General features: G+C 30.4%; 1 protein-coding gene across 2 annotated transcripts in view; it reads left to right on the top strand.

The window, feature by feature from the left end:
- KIFAP3 (kinesin associated protein 3) overlaps positions 1–18,425 on the top strand; it is a 147,084-nt gene that overhangs the window by 110,057 nt on the left and 18,602 nt on the right. For both annotated transcript variants that reach the window (XM_041765016.1, XM_041765006.1), the window contains exons 18-19: positions 1,065–1,254; positions 7,339–7,438. In XM_041765016.1, the coding sequence (XP_041620950.1) occupies positions 1,065–1,254; positions 7,339–7,438 (290 nt within the window). The remainder of the gene's footprint in view (positions 1–1,064; positions 1,255–7,338; positions 7,439–18,425) is intronic.

Raw genomic sequence — 18,425 nt, 5'->3', positions numbered from 1 at the left:
ATCTTGAAATCTTGAATCTTTTTTTAATCTATGTTATCAGTGGTACTGTCCTTTAATTGTTAAGTGAATACACCAGTCAGTAGTAACCACAATTTGTGGCAGAAGTTGAGAGCTAGATATGTTCAGCTGTAGCTAAGAGTAATTTGCTGATAAGTCCTTCACAAATGTTCACCAAGGGCATTCTCTGTGAACAGATATTATAGATAAGCAGCCAAGAAGTCAGTCTTGCTCCTCAGGAGTTCAGGATTAGAGGAAGAAATAGATATTTAAAGAAGTAATTATGACTAAATAAGATAATGTTACTTTGTTCTTTTAGATTTTAATATGAAATTAAATTCTAAACAAATAGAAGTAATTGTTCTATTTAATAATATTAATAACAAATAGAATTAATTTAATTTAATGTAAAATTAAATTCTATTTGTTTTCCATGGTAAACTATTTCAGTACTTACGAGACATACCTTTTTTTTCCTATTGAAAAGTGTTGGGCAGCCCTGGTGGCACAGCGGTTTAGCGCCGCCTGCAGCCCAGGGCGTAAACCTGGAGACTGGGGATCGAGTCCCACGTCAGGCTCCCTGTATTTGGGCCTGCTTCTCCCTCTGCCTGTGTCTCTGCCTCTCTCTCTCTCTCTCTCTGTGTCTCTCATGAATAAATAAAAAATAAAATCTTTTTTAAAAAAATGAAAAGTGTTAATCTTAAAAAAAGATGTAGTGAAAGATGTCATATTAATGCTTAACCACCCATCATTAGTGTCACAAACAATTATAGCCACACATTTGAGAGCTGAAGTCTGATTGCTTACCTAAATTCTAATAATAGAGATTCTTATGAAGTTCAGACTTTTCCAGTCTTTGCCATTAGCAATTAATTAGTAATTCAAACAGGTGTCTTTAATATATGTATTTAATTGGCTGTATTGATTATTATATAAAATAATTCTGAACAGATATTTTTAATGTTTCCACTGACCCAAAGAACCTCCAAATTAGTACTATTATCTGAGGTCCAAAGGAGTTCCTTTATAAGCTTACATAATAATACTTAACTATTTGTTTTCAATAGGAATATGATGAAGAATGGGCTAAGAAAATTCAGAGTGAAAAATTTCGCTGGCATAACTCTCAGTGGCTAGAGATGGTAGAGAGCCGTCAGATGGATGAGAGCGAGCAGTTCTTGTATGGCGATGATCGAATTGAGCCATACATCCATGAAGGAGATATTCTTGAAAGACCTGACCTTTTCTATAACTCAGGTAAGATGATAACCAAAGCAAAATTAAACAGTTTGTGTGCTATAGAGATTTGGGTTGACCAACCTTGCTCATTCCCAAGCTTTGGAATTTATATTCCTATATATATATATATTTATTTATCATATTTATAATATATATATTTATATACTACTTTCTTGTAGTATATAAATGGACTTCTGCAAGTGATTTCAGAAGTACTATCCATACACACCATGCAAACCTATTAACTCACCATTTTTTTCCAAGTTAGTCTTTGATGTGATCTCCATAAAAAAGGTTGTACCCAGGAAAATTAATTACTCTTAGTTTATTACTTTCTAGAATGTGTAACTTAAAAAAAATCCTCAAGGTTTCTAGACTTCTCTTTGAAAATACAATACTCATTTTTCATCATTCTAGATTTATATAAATGTATAAATAACTTTTGTTTTCCAATCTATTTCATTTTGCCATGGTTTTGCTCTAATTTTGAACCAGTAAACTGTATTTGGTTGGGAAGATTTAGACACTTTACAGCAATAGTTTTTTCCTTCCAACTCTGCTAGTGTTTTCAGTGTAAAATTTAATTTTTACATTAATCATACATATATTATAACTTTGTTGATTCTGCCATACTTCCTTTTTCCAAGGATGAGTTTGGCACAAAGATTGGTAAGTTCCTGCATATTCTGGCTTTTAAAGTGTTGTACTGTTGCCAATATTAATATTACTTCATTGAACTCATTTAGGTGAGTAGAAAAAGAAAAGAATTTCTAATTAAGGTCTGTAGCAAGTTGGATATAAAAAGTATTAAGATATTATGTCTGAATTAATGGCTTACTTTTTCCCCCTACTATGTATTCATTCACACTTTGTTTTTATCATTTCGTTTTGTGCACATTGCCCATCAACTGTCTTATTTTTATTTTTGGTACAGATACTAGAATCTTGGAAAATTGATACTTTAAAAATTAAATGGATTTCTTCCTAACTGAACTTTACGGTAGTTATGAAATACTGCCTTGTGTTTCAAACCAGATGGAGTATCATTAATTTCAGCCAACCAGAATGTCTTAGTTCAGTAATGGCAAGCAGCTGTTCCTTACATATTCAGATATTCATGTAGTAAAGTGATGTAAAATATATATGATACGATTTTTTTTGTTAACCGGAATCAGAATTCTGTGGAATCAGGTTTCTTGCTTTGAAGATTGATAGCTACTTTTCAGTGTGAATCAATCTAGTTTCCAAAACTGAATAAAACTTTTAACCACCTCAGTGTTCAACTTTGTTGTTTTAATATGATTAGAACTTCAGAATAAATTTCTAAAAAATGATACCACATTCCCAAAATTAATCCACTTAAATTAACCTCTTAAAATGAAAATCATAAACATTTTTCTGAGATATCTTATAATTAAAATGTACAACTTATGCTTTTTTGAGATATCGGAATTATATATATATTTTATATATCAAAATTTAGAAGCAGCCACAGCTGATGAACAAATAAATAAATAATTTTAAGTATTTGGGAAGTGGAATATTAGGTATCCTCATAGTTGTTTTGTTTAATCCCTGTAGACTGATGTTACAGTAGACATTTGACAGTGGAGGTTACATTGCTGCTATGAGTTTAATAAAGATAAAGGCCTCATATCAAGCCATCTGTATAATTTTAGTTGATTAATTATTTTACCTAGTTTGTTTTGCATGAATTGTTCAGCTTGTGGTATTGTGGGATCTCTTAATATGTGTCATGGAAATCAGATAATATGTCTTTCATTGTGTGCAGTTGTATCTTCAGAAACACCAGATAGATTTGTAAAACTGCAGATACGTTTGAACACTTGAGCCATCTTATTTAAATCCCTGGTTCCCCTTTAGGCTGCTTCTGATAAAAACAACCTTAGTAGCTTTTCAGCCATAGAGGTTAAGCTAAAGGGTCTGTGATTTCCTGGGTCTTATCTTTTACTTTAAAATAAAATAAGACAAAATCAGAGAGGCAGACAAACCATAAGAGACTCTGAATCATAGGAAACAAACTGAGAGTCACTAGAGGGGAAAAGGTAGGGAGATGTGGTAACTGAGTGATGGACATTAAGGAGAACACGTGATGTAATGAGCACTGGGTGTTATATAAGACTAATGAATCACTGACCTCTACCTCTGAAACAAATAATGCATTATATGTTCATTGAATTTAAAATAAAAAATAGAGCAGCCTGGGTGGCTCAGCGGTTTAGCGCCGCCTTCAGCCCAGGGCGTGATCCTGAAGACCCAGGATCGAGTCCCACGTCAGGCTCCCTGCATGGAGCCTGCTTCTCCTTCTGCCTGTGTCTTTGCCTCTTTCTCTCTCTCTCTCTGTCTCTGTGTGTGTGTGTGTGTGTGTGTGTGTGTGTGTGTCTCATGAATAAATAAATAAAATCTTAAAAAAAATAAAAAATAAAATAAAAAAATAAAAGAGTAAAAAAAGGAAATAGCATTTGCTGCTTCCTAGTCATTAATATTGCCCTCTATATTTTCAAACTGTTAAATATGTCAGAATGTATGTTTCCCTCTTGCTTTTATTTTTAAAAAGGATCTTAGTATTGTCATCTGAAAATAGGAAGCTAGCATCCTTTTTCCTTAGAGTCTAAAGTTATTGTGATTGTAGTCACTGAGTAATTTACTCTTCCATCATAAAAATGATCCTATTTGCTTTAAGCACGTTATCCATAAAGGAAGTATAATTATATAATTAAATGACTTTTTACTTTTCTGTTGTTTGTTCACCAACTTGCTGAATCTTATTCTTAGCATTTAATATGTGAATATATTTCTGGCATATATAAAGCTTACAATGCTTTGTTTCTGTCTCAATTATTATAAAATCATAGTTTCATTTACTTATATGTTTCTGTGATATCTCTTACTAGCTATAACACAATGAATTATAATTTTTCTATTTTAGTAATTTGTTTTTCTCATTTTCTTTATTACTAATATCTTTTTTCTCCCATACAGTCACAACCTTACTTTTGGCTAGTTCACTAAAGAGCCCAATATTATGTTATCATTTGACTTTAAAAAATAAAGTTTATTTCAGTAACAATCCATAAGGAGATACTGAGTTCTTTTATTTTTTACATTTATTCATGATATCTATAAACCAGTTTTTGACAACTGACTTGCAAAAATCAGAAGGTTGATAAATTACCTGTGCTAACAATAAATTTGCTTTGATTTCATCCTTGTTTCAGAACATACCCCATTTTACTTATAGCCATATTTATCTTCATTACTGGGAGCACCTCAAAAAGGTGTATTGTATAACTGTGGTTTAAAAGGTTTCATATAATTTAATAACCTAAATGTTTATAATGCTCCACAGTTTAAAAAGTGCTCTGGTATATATCATCTCTGTCTTCTGTTTGTTCTCTGGTAGTTTAAAAGTTCCATAAATTTTTTGGTTCCTTGTTGCTATCTTTGAATCAAGGTTAGAGTAGGAGCTTTAGGACACTCTTAGATTTATCTGGACTTGATTGTCAAGAATATACAATTCCTTTTTATTACTTCTATAAAAGAATTAATTTTGGATGCAGAATGCTAAAAAACAAATAATTCCAAAGAAGTTGAGGTGTTTGAGTTGAGGATTTTGGTTAATGTATAATTTAATTTTTATTCCTCATTCTAGTAAAGAAAGATTGCCCATATAGCAGAGCTGCCTAAATTTTGTCAAGACATTTTAAAGGACACAGTAGAGGCCATAGCTTACTGAATGAATGGCTGTGCTCTCCAATTATTAAAAATTTCAGAAGTATAAATGTCCTACTTACATAATGTCCGATTTATTATATTATTCTAATTGTATTCTAGATTTATAAAATTGCTGACTGAATCTTTAAACTCAGACATTTTTAATTTGATATCTATTTAATGAGCTCCTAGTTTGTAGTTCCTTGTATTCCCTTTGAAGACAGTGGGAGCTCCAGATCAAAATGAAGGTCTTGAAAAATTGACAATTTTTCGTTTAATTTCTTCTTAATCTGGCTTACTTCATTAGGTCATGTTTCATGTATAAACTTTTAAAATATAATTCAAGTATCTTTTTATTTGGTTATATTTATTTTCTGAGTGTTAGAATCTTTGTTCTCCTGGCATGCTGAATATCTTCGTATTCATTTTCAAAGTGTGATAAATATTTTATTTTGGCATTCTACTTAGTTGTGTGCCTCTGATATTGGCAGATTTCTTAAACCTTGATCTTCAATTATTTGGTTTTCATTTAACAGAGGAACTTAATTAATTTCTGTGTTCTTAACCTTGTTAATTTTAGCCAAACTCCTAATATATGTAAAATATATTCTAAATGCTTAGCTCTCAATCAATTGGGTCTTGGTTTTTTCCATAATTTCATTTTTTGTAACTTTTTTGGATTTAACTGGTCTTTTGATTTATTAACTTTTCAAGGACATGGATAATGGACTTTTACTCTTAAATATTTAAAATTCGCTAAAGTAACAAAGACATTCGTTAGCAATTCAACAATTATATAATAATGCAAATCTTTAGTAGATGACGTGTAACAAATAAGTGGTACAGGAGTCATATGGAAAGACAAATCACCTACTTACTCACTTACCAACACTTATTACTTAACATTACCACTTGATTTGTAATAACTGTACTCCTCAAATAGATTTTGTCATTTAATTGCTGCCTGTCTTTCAAGACTCAAATCAGTTACACCTCTGCCTCATTCCTCCCCAGTTAGATTTTTCTAACCCCTACAAAACACAGTATCACTTTATACCCCCCTCTGCCTCCAACACTCATTCAGTACATGCATTCATTCCTGTTGTAGAACGTTTATTAATGAAGTGTATTATTTAATTGCATCCTAAGTGTTTGTCTTATATTTCACTTAATCTAAAAATTCTTGAAAACAGAAATTATATGTAACAACTTTTTGTATTTCCCACAGAACCTAGCAAAGTATTATTATGCAAACAGTAGGTCTAAAATGGTTATCTGGTGACTAAATAATCTGCTTACCTTGTGCCAACTTTATAAACAATGTTGTGAGTATGACCTAGCCAACATTTATCTATAGATCACTTAACAACCCAGAACACTTTTCAGAAAAGGAAACTTAGGCCTGAGAGCTTTCTAAATAATTACTACAAAAGCCATAGACTGAAATACATTTCTTCCAATGCATAGGTTAGCCCTGAAGCCATCACTTAGAGCTTTTTCCCTAGAATTCTTTCCTTATTCATAACTTATTCATAATTCTATCAATAATAGGCTATCTGGTTTCTTAGCATAAATAAGAAAGTAGTATCATTCTAAAATCAGCAGGAATTAATAATAAAGACTTAGATAATGGAAAAGGAGCACTCTATAAACAAAGAAAAAGAACTTGAAAGCATAGTGGTATAGTGCCAATTAGCATAGGCAGTCAAATGTAGCTAATAGCCTGGGGCACAATTATACAGTAATGGATATTAAAGATTAAATTTTCAAGAAGTAATATAAAATAAGTTCAATGTATTTTCTAAAACACAGAGAATGTAAAATATATTTACAAATATTTCTAACCCACGTTTGTGTGTGTTTTTTAAGGTTGGCACTGAAAGTGTCAGGCATTGCTTATTTAGAAATTTACTTACTTGAAATCTCTAATTTCTTAATTATACTACACAAATGAAGCTGTCTGGGTATAAAATGTTGCTCTTTACTGATTCCATGCTGTTTAATGTTTCCTTACTCATTCTGTTTCCTTAGCCTGGACCATCCTGACTATCCCACATTACCTCACCTCACCCCTTTTTTTGTTTTTTACACAAGGCTATACATCCCTTGAAGGCAGAGATTGTCTTGTCTCTGTGTTAGTGTATTACCACCACATAGTAGCTGTTCAATAAATGTTCAGTTCTTTTGCTTCATCATTGTGAATACTTATGTATGGTCTTCTATATTACCAGAGAGAGTAGCATGTCATGCTAACATTTCTCTTTCCAGATTAAATATATAATTTTCTATTGTGTTGCTTGATAGAATAGTTTCCTTTTTATTCCCTACCAGTATGTTTCACTAGTTACCAATTTTCCTTCTTTCTAGATGGATTAATTGCCTCTGAAGGAGCTATAAGTCCAGATTTCTTCAATGATTATCACCTTCAAAATGGAGATATAGTTGGGCAGCATTCATTTCCTGGCAGGTAAATAATAGTCTTTCAAGAAAAATCTAATATATTGATGTTTCCCTTGTTTTCGAAAAACTAGAATTCTTTTAACTCCCCATTTCTCTATTTTCATTAAAGAGGGAAAAAAAACCCTCAATATTTTCAAGAACATGCAAGTTTGATTTTAAATTAACCTATGAAGTCACATTTTTCTATATTTAAAAAATGGAGATCGCAGATCTGAAAAAGAAATGCTTCATCGTTTGAAAAATACAGGCTGTCCATTGAAGTAGACAGTACTTTTGCCAAATTAATTAACTCAGATTGTTTCCTGAGTGCTTTCTAAAGCTAGTAAAATATAAGAACACAGTACATGTATTTTAATAAGTATTCAGCATCACTATTTTAAAAAGTCTTATGACAGTTCTCAATAGCTCTTATGTGCCTATAAAAATAGAAAATAAGTGATAATGTCTATTGATGCCATGGATGTGGTGGAAATATAAATGGTTACTATCTTTTTTGGAAAACAACTAAAAATATCAATTAAAAAATCTGTATACAAAAAAAAAAAAAAAGTTGATACTTTGGTTAAATTAAAGACTATTTATCCTTCCCTGTATGGCATTCAAATAAAATGTTTAAAGAAAAAAAATATGGCATGCCAGCATTGTTCTACAATTATAATAAAGTTTCTCCCAACAGATTTCCCGCTTCATTACTGGTAGCATAGATTTTTAAAATTTTATCAGAAAGTATGCACAATATTTCCCCGTTCATATCATTCTTAGAGGTCAATATTTTAATTTAGTCTGACTGTTGAAATTTTGCATTACACTTATTTAATATATAGGTGGAGTCTTATCTGCCCTTAAGACTTTTTTTTTAATTACTCATTTAATATCCCCTTCTAAAATTTCTTCTACTTTTCATTAATATAAATTATTTTCTCTTTGAAGGGTGTATTAATGTATTTTTTGCATGAAAGAATGCAGTTGTGACCAATATGTTGTAATTCTTAAATGGTCACTTATAATAAGCCATTTTAATCTAATAATTATTGCAACCAATATGAATCACCTATCGTATATAATCTATTTTATGAACATTCATCATTTATTTTAACCTGCACAGCAATGTTTTAAAGCAAGTATTATTATGGCCATTTTACAAATGAAGAAATAAAGGCTCTAATAATTTAAGTTTAAATAGCCAACTCACATAAACAGGGTGGTAGAGAAAAAAATTTGAACTCCAAAGCACAGGTTCTTTCTAGTATAACATGATACCTAATTTGGAAGGAGACATGGTATACCATCATGAGTTTTAGTGGTTTTTTGTCTTTTTTTTTTTTTTACCACAACTCACATTAAGAAATACATTTCATGTTGCAACCTAGTGCACACACCCAGATATGATTATATATTTGTTAATACATATATACCTATACATAGAAGTAAAACAAAAAAAATGTACATGGTAATTAATCTTACCCCTTGCAATGCACAATTATATATTGTTTTAACCTATTCCACTTCATTTTTGAAGTACAGATTGCAACCTTCTATGTGATTTCACAATTCATTGATATTTGTGACCCAAAGTTTAAAAACATGTTGAAAACTTAGGAGTATTATATGACATGCAGTATAACCTTATATATAGTTCAGTATTCTGTAAGCAGACTTTAAATAAATAATAACACTTCAGAAATAGTTTCATTGGTATACTGGATTGTCATGGTAAGAAGCTCCTTGCCTTAGGACGTAAAAGTTAAACATGGTTAAATATCAGAAAGCATATGGCTTTTGATTGCTTCTGATGTTTTTGTCTATATTAGCTGTAATTATGTAAATATAGGATCTGTTTAATCATTGTAACTACTATATTCCATCATATGACAATTCACTGTAAAAGTGTTTTCTGAAATAAAATTGGTAAAGGAAGAAGTGATTTGGATGTATAATCCTGATTATTTATATGAAGATTTTTGCTGATATCATTATAAGATTAATTATTGTGCCATTTATGTTTCACTATGAACAACAACATTATTTTGGTATCTCCTGCAGATATTTACTGATCTAAAAGTAGACTGATACTAATATCAGTCTTATATCTGATTATAATACTTATTACTGATTATATAATAATGCATTATTTTTTTCATAAAGAGTTGCTTTCATTTTTTATATAATTTTATAATTAAGAACCTGAACACTTTCATTAAAATTGATGATTCAAAACAGTGAACATACGAGCTTAAGTCAGCAAAATCTCTCAATTCTGGTTTTCAAAAGTGGTCATTTTATAAACAATAGAAATGTTGTAAGAGATGGTGGTGCCCAATGAATAAATTATATACTGTGTCCAAAGATTTCAGGATTTTATTCCTCAGCTCTATTAATAACTTTTTTAAAAAAGTTATTTTTTATAAAATGACTTTGGGAAATCTTACCTTTGTACCGTCAGTTCCTTCTTAAGGGTAAAAATATTTCAGTAGCTTCTTCTACATCATAAAAGACACATCACAGTAATGGTAGCTTAAAAGATTAGCTAATAAAACGTACTAGACTATTTTTTCAAATCAAAGGAGTGAAATACTTATTATAATCACTTTGATTTGAGAATTGTTTGACCTGTAAAAAGAACTTCCCCTGAGAAAGCTAAGTCTTTCATCTCTTGTCTTTTGTAATTTTTCAGGCCTTAAATCACATAACTATATCATTTTCTCTTTTTATTTCCAGAAGAAATAATTTACAATGAACTTCCTCAGCATTTTTGTAGGTAATAGATCAAATAAAAAAGGACTCAAAATTGTATCAGCAAAGATACAGAGAAGGTATACAGCATAGCCAAATCCTCATCTTTGCTTTTTGCTACATTTTGTTTTATTAACTTACTCTGGCATCATTTACTCTTTTATTCAGTCATTTTTGGTTGATTAGGATTCTTTTTTAGTAGGATTTCTGTGCTCTTCTTTGATAGTAACAAACCATGGACCTTAACTCTGGCTTACTTCTTAATTCTGCAAAGATTTAAGCATTTTAAATTGCTATATGATTATTCACATATTTATCATGATTATTTTGCTGCATAATGTCCCAGATGTGAAATTTTAAACTAATGGCTACCTTTTGGCTTCTGATATCCAGTAGGTAAATTTAAAGCTATTAGATCAAATAACATTAACTTAAAATACTGCTTTTGAAACTTTTTACTTTAACAAAATAGGAATATTTTTTGAGAAATGTGAACAGAGGGTATTGGACTCTTATTCTTTATCTCCACTGGAAAGATGAGAATATGCAGCTTCAATGGGCAACATGAAGAATTTGAGTTAACTCTGAAATATGAAAGTATAATGTCTTGATTGAATTCTGAATATGGAAAAAGTTGTTCTTTAAATACTTGTAAAAAGAGGAAATGTCACCTATTTTGAGGGTTTTTTTTTTCTTTAAATCAGGGAAATTGTCCAGATGACTTACAATTTTTTCCCTGTTCTTTATCATATGTTTTTGATAAATAAGCACCATCAAGTTATCTGGAAGAAGAATTTTTTAAAAATTAATGTATAAAATGTGAACTTTTATCTTTGCCATTGTTTTTAATGATTCGAGAACATGAAATGGTATGACAGTGCCAAATGGCATACACTTCAGGCAGTACTCACAACTTCTCAGTCCTTGTGTTTTTGTTTTTGTTTTTAACATATTAGTTTTAGTGGGTTCAGGTAAAGTAGATGATCCCAAGTTCCTGAAAGGTAAGGAATAAATTTCTCATTTGTATGATAAGAGGGTTTTTTCTTAATTGTTCAAAGAAAAAAATCTTCACTGTATTCCTAAAATGACAAAGTTTAGAAATAGGACAAATCTGTTAAAATGAGGACACTAAGCCAGATTTAAAGAATTGTTTAAACCATTTAAATTGGTATTTTTCTTAAAATCCCAGGTCAGGGGATCCTTCTTAATCTGAATGCCTACATTTTTGTAATATAGCAAGGCAGTTTAATTGGAAACAGCGAAAATTGTTAAACTCCTCTATCCTATTCTGCAGGAGAGACTGAATGTTTGATAAAATAGATACTGGCAGTTGGACAGCAAATCCTGGGTTTTAGACATGTGTCACTATCAGTTTGAGCCTCTTGGCGCCAGAATTTCCCAACATTTAGAGGTGATGCAAAATACATTAGGGCTCCAAGGCATTAGCTATAGAGTTGCCAGTCCCAGAGGGTTAGATGTAAATCTTCCCCCACCCAAAAAAATTTGAACTGGTGTTAGAAAGTAAAGTGGAACTTGCTATTGAAGCTAATTAAAAATAATAGGAGTAAGACTAGCTTTTTTTCCCCTTATATACAATATATCCGTACCATATTTTTGGACCGTTTTTTTATTATAACTCTTACTTTTCAAGACTAACAAGAACCTCATGTTGAGTATTTTTAAACTGCTTCCAGCTTTTACAAATCAGTTTTTGTTGCAGTAAAAATGGTCCATTTTTCTTTTATAGGAATCCAATTTTCATAAACTGGAAAAAAAATTGCAGAGACTGCTTAGGTTTCCTTGGGGCTTTGAAAACTATTTTTCGGAGGGCCTGGAGTTTTTTGTGGTTGGCACAGTGATGTCATTGACTGACCATTTCACTGCAGTCAAAGATGAATTAGATGTGTGCATTATCTGAGCCATCTGATTCTTACACTTTCATTTTCTGTATGTTTTAGATAGCCTGCCTCTTTTTTTCCCTTCTGAGAATACTTGGGCATTAATTGTTCTGTCCATTATATGTATTACATACATACACACTTTTTATTCCATTCTAATTTATTTTTTTCAAACATTAAATCACAGTTGAAGTGGTAGTTGCACTTTTAAAAATCATCCCAAATAGAACAAATTATTTTCTTAATACATAAAAAATAATCTTTTACCCAAATCTTTAAATGTACAATTTTTCCTAAGACTCTACATGTCAATATTAGACTTATTTCTTTAGCTTTCAGGCCACTTTAATTATACTCAGCTACTTAGTTTTTTCACTTGAAAAAAAGTAACCTCAACATTACATATTCTTAGTCTAAATGCCGTTGTGTAGTGTTTATAGAACTACATGTTATTTTTCGAACTATATGAGATTACTTCAAAGCAGTTATTCAAAAGAAATCAAATTACTGTCTTTATTTGGCTAGTCAAGAAGTTCTTTTATATTGAGAGGAACGTAAATATGCCATAAAATACCTTCTTTTTGATAAGTCCTATATCAATTTTAATTGATAACCCAAACTCTTCTATTCTAAAAAAGTTTAATGACCTTCATTAATGAGTAAGTAGTATAGAAATTATATAGAAGGATCAAAAGAAAAGCAAAAGAACCTCCTAAAAATAATTCTTTTGATAGACATTGAGACCAGCCATTTGTTCAGCAGCATTTTAAGATCTAAATGAATTGGTATACATTTATGAAATCTTTTAAAAGATAATAATTAACTAAAATGCTGCTTTATTTAGTGTTATTAAATTTTTAGCAAAAATTATTATAGCTTATTATTTACTAATTTCCTATTGATTTTTCTCAGAGAACATTCATTAGAAGCCTTTTAAAAAAAAACTCTGGCTTACTTTAGTAATTTTTTCCAGACATGGTGGTTATAAAATAAAGCAACCAGATTCCATTTTCACCTATCAATTGCCAAAAATTTTTTTAATACTAATACCCACACATAGGAGCAAAGAAGTACTCTGATACACCCCTGTGGGAATTTAAATGGATAAAACCTTTGTGAAATGTATTTGGTAATAGAAAACAAGATCCTTACATTGTTCACTTCCTATAGCCCTGTAATTTCATTCCTAATGATTTATCCTTATGAAATAATCAGGAATAAGCATCATATAAATAAGTTGTTAAAAAAATAAGTGATCCTGTGTCAAAGTGTATGTCACTGAATGTAGGGAGTGTAGTGTACACCTATCTAATTGTGGAGTATATGTTGTTTTTAGCACCTGCTTTTGTGCCACATGATTTTATTCACAAATTATGTTACACCAGTGTTCTGATTTAAGAACATAAATATGAAGATTGAAATAGGTAAAAATAGGTATATTTAGCAGGTAATCATTTAACATTAAATTCTCCACTTTTTTAAAGAATTGCCTACAGAGATCTTTTAATTTGATTTTTTTCTTGTTGAAAATTCTTTTTAAAAAAATGTTATTCACCTATAATGTTTTGATAGCGTAAAAGTGAGTATACATACCACTGCCACATCTTTGATTTCTAGTAATGAAAGTTCACAGTATGCTTGGAGTATTTGGTCATTCCATTTATATTCACTTACATGTATTGAAACATTATGACGAGATTCATTGATCTAATCTTAATATATAAACATTTTCATTTTAAGATAAGCCTATTACTAAAGAATGTATAGTATTAAAAAATAAAAACTTACTGAATGGTTTGATACACAAGGCATTAGTATATATTTTATTGACTCTCTTCTTGGCATACACATTTGCATAGGTCTCTAATATTTGTTCTTAGCTGTATCTAATTTAGGGTATTTGCAAGAGTTACTTCTTAGTTTAAATGCAATTGTGTTAAATCATGATTAAGGCACTTAGAGTAGAATCTCTGTATAGAAGAAACTGATAGGGTTGGGTAACAGACTGTATTCTATTTACTTAAAAGTTGCTCTGTTTCAGGTTATATGATTTAGTCTAAAAATAACTAGATCTGTGCAAATATTTATTACAATTGTATTTGATTATCCAAATAGTATTGTTCTTAATATATGTAGACATGTATTTCAAGCTTAGTAATTAGTGCTATATAATAATAATTTTAAGTTCTTCCTCCTTTCATCAATAGTAACCAATCAAATGTATGGTGAAATTTCTTAAAATGAATAAAACCATTTATAAGAAATAATACTGTGACAAGTAAAATTATATCTAAGTTGATGAAATTTTACTTTTAAACTTGTGGGATGGTGAAAATAGGAGAACAAGAGTGGCAATATTTATGTAACACAGTTCTGAAAATTAAACCAATGAAAATAAATGGTTTTTACACTCTGAGACCCTTGCTGTAATTCATACATTAAATTGCATTTTTCTTTCTAAATACTCCCAAGGGCAATTCTGTCAGGTTTTTTGTTTGTTTATTTCAGAAGATGAAATGTCTTAGGAGCCTTCTAAAAGTTTTAAGGAATAAAATATTTACGTTTTTTTTGGTCTAAAAGTATACAAAAACCAATAATGTGTATTTAGTTAGCATTTATATCATCATGCATTTCAGTTGATCATCAATAGTGTGTGAAGTACATAAGGGAAAGAATAGTATTGTCCCTATTTTAATGAATGTAGAAATGAAGGCTTATAGATTTTTAAGGGACTAGTCCAAAACCAGATAGTTAATAAAAAGTGAAGCCTTTACTATTATACCATTATGGCCTCCAAAAGGCAAGCAAATTTATTACTCTAACAGTGAACTGTATGTTAGAGTGTCTTGGAGTAAATGTTATTAAAATTCAGAGTAAGATATATAGCTTTTGTTATGCAGCACAATATTGTTTACCTACTTTGCTTTAATACATTTGACATTGTCTATTGCAGATTGGTGCTTCAGATTCTTGGAGACAAGTTGCTAAAAATATAGTAACACATTAATTAGTTCACTTCTGTTAAATTCTTTTAGGTATTTACTAGTTCATTAAGTTCTCCACAGAATAATCTAGTCATAAAAAATGAGGATGAAATGAGTAAAATAATCTCAGTCTATAAGGGTCAATGTCTCATGCAAATCATTTATTTAACTAATTAACTGATATAAATGTTTATATATATGATGCTGTTGTTTTAAGCCTGTAGACGAATCCTCATATATTGGTCTTAATTATCTTATTTGTTTAGACATTTTATAGACAGCTTCTTTCTGGCCTTGAACAAAGGCAAGGAAATTTGGTTCTGCTGCTTGGACACTAATGATTTGCATTTCCCAAGGAGAATTGAATTAGGTTTTATTAGTAAATTGGGCCCATAACTTTTAAGGCCAGATTTTATTAGATTATCACACATCAGCATTAGCAAATTGTAAACTTTACTGAAATCTAGAAATACACGCCAAAATTCAAGGCTTAGAATCCTGGAAACTTGGGAAGATGTTTTATCCTAGAGAAGTTACACTCCTGACTTGGAAAAATATTTTAAGTGATTAACTTTCCTTTGGAAATTTAGAAGCAAGAGAAGAAATTGGCAACAAAACTATCCTCATTAAGTTTGTGGTAATTTTCAGTGTGGCGATCTGAGCAGAGTTTTGGGAGGCATACATGTTAGCTGTATATAAAGTCCAAAGATGCTCCCAAAGAAAACCAAATTTATTGTCACTTTATTAGAACTTTTATTTAGATGGAAGTCAGCATAACTGAGTCTATAAATAAAAAAAAAAGTAATCTATGACTAGATCCTATAAAAATGTTAACACATCAATTATGGTGTAGCTTTGTACTAGAAGAAATGACATGGGAGTTAATCCAGTCATGACTGGGAAGTTAATTATATCACCACCTTTTAAGAGTGATTGTCTAGTGTTAAAGTTTATACATTTTTTATATCTATTAATCACATTTTTGTTGACTCTACCAATATATAAAAATTAGTTGTAAATTTAAATGGAAAGAAAGTAGAAAGTCTGTCAGCAAAGATGACTGCTTTTATGACATGCTCTTAGTTTTAAAAAAAAGGATTTGGGTTTTTTTTTTAAGGAAATGGAATATAAATCACTATTATAAAGACTTGCTTACTGACATTCTAATGAAAATAACAAAATTATAAGTTATTTATTTGATAAACACCACCATCCCCTCCAGAAAAATAAGGCAGAGGAAAACACAGCATGTCATCTCTTATTTCCTGTAAATCGGGACTTGTTGATATTGAGCTTACTCCTAAACTCAGAGATATTTTCTCATTTAAGGTTGATTTATTGTAGCTCATCTGTGTCTTGATTTAACGTGATTTAAGTATTCAAGAACAATTGTTAAAAATTCCTTATATTAGAAATGTTCAACCAAATATTTTTATTTGTTTTTTTAAAAAAACATGAAGCCTAGACCAAATAGTTTTTTAAATATAATATTAATTAATTCCCATATTTCCCATATTGCCCATAGTCCTTCCAGATGTGCCATTACAAATAGCTCACCCTTCAGATATGAGCCATATGGGTTCTGTAAACTGATTTGCCCTTATTTTGAATAGGAATTGTATAGATTGCAGATGAATTATTAAAGTATATGTATAATTGCCAAATAAATCTAAGAGCAAAATATTAAACTGTAGTAAATGAGAAAAGAATGTGCAAATGAAGACCTGCATGCTTTAATAAGTTTAGTGGTTACCTTCTCAGTTTCAACCAAAAGAAAAGAGTTGCCTTTTTTTTAAGTTTTTTGGTTATTGTGTTTTAAAAAGGGGGAGGGGGTCTATAAAACTGCTTACAGAAGTATCTAAGACAAAAACAAGGAAATATAATGTTCTAAACTCAGCCGATCCAAACCACTTGAGCTGCTATGACAGCTCATAAAACTGAGAGTAGTTTTTAACTGGGCTCTGTTTTACATTGCCAAAGTGAATTTTCCTTGCAGGAAGTAGCCAGAGGGTTTATTTAGTTTCCAGTCCATGGCTTTGATCTTTCTGTACTGTCACATCTCGGGTTACATAGCCCTTTTTCACTGCAGTAAATCTGCAACAGTTAATGAGAATAAAATTTCCTCCTCCTTACTGATCGCATGCTGTTAAATGCCAAACCACAGCCAACTGCATATTTGCAAAATTTTAGCTACAGTGTATGAAAACAGTGCAATCAATTTAATCTTGTTGTCTTTGTAATTCATTTTATTGGGCTTTCTTCCTTTTTAAGTGACCTACTTTATCAAGTAAGTGGTTGCAAAGCCAAAGCTGGGAGAAAGATTTAGAATGTTAATAAACTGAGAGGAGAAAGGTGTGCATGTGTTGGGGAGGAGGGGTGAAGAAGTGGGTGCTCATGTGTATATACCATCATTGAGTTTCAGATTGGGTCCTATTTAATACTTTTGAAAGATGAAGCCTTCCTTTCTCTTCAAATAAAATAAGCTGATTTGTTATTATTTTGATTATTTTGATTATGTTTTATGTTCCATTTCAACATAAATATTTACTTAATGAGTTTATTTAATAAGTCAGAACATTACTTTTCACTTTTGATTATAAGGAAGATTCTGTAGTTTTTAATGGAATTTAAAGGATTTCAAAAAAGTTGATCTCTACATTTTAAGAGCTGTTCTTAAAGTAAAAATAACTTTTTTTAGTAAAAATAACATTTTTTATAAGTATCTACTGAACCATCTTAAACAAATGGGTCATACTTGGTAATATTATAAATATCCATTGAATAAACTGATGGAAATTCAGAATCAACATTGAGCAAGCTGATTTTGTACATTATCAAATGTATACATCTTCATACTGAAGTACAATAAAATTTTATATTTTTTTCTTTTGTGGCTACAGTGAAATCTCTCAGTTGAGGCATTATTTGATTCAGTTAGTGTATATTGTTAACTTTATTTCACTTACACCTTTAATCTTTTCTTCTGTCTTGTTTTGTAGTTGGCAACTGGAACGTAACTTCCCTCTCAAGAAATTCACACTTAGAGGCCATTTTAGATGATAGCCATTGATAAATATACTTAACTGATATTATATGTTTATATAGATCATGTGTACACATATAAATATGATATATTATAAAATAAATTAGATATAAAAGAAAGAAATCTGCTTTTAGTTTCTCACTATTAAATTCACAGTTCTGTTACAGCCATCTGCTTTCAGAGTAAGGCATTTCTACTCTCATAAGAATCAAACTGTTGGTATATAAATCAACACTGCATAATACCCATTCATTGATTTAGAGCACTGTCATAAAAACAGTGACTAAAAATGTATTGAAGAGAATATTTCTAAATGGGAGGCAGTAAAGTCACATC

Source organism: Vulpes lagopus, chromosome 1, assembly GCF_018345385.1.
Source record: "Vulpes lagopus strain Blue_001 chromosome 1, ASM1834538v1, whole genome shotgun sequence".
NCBI lineage: Eukaryota > Metazoa > Chordata > Mammalia > Carnivora > Canidae > Vulpes > Vulpes lagopus.
Note: the sequence above shows the minus strand (reverse complement) of the source record. Positions and strands in the feature narration are given on the sequence as shown.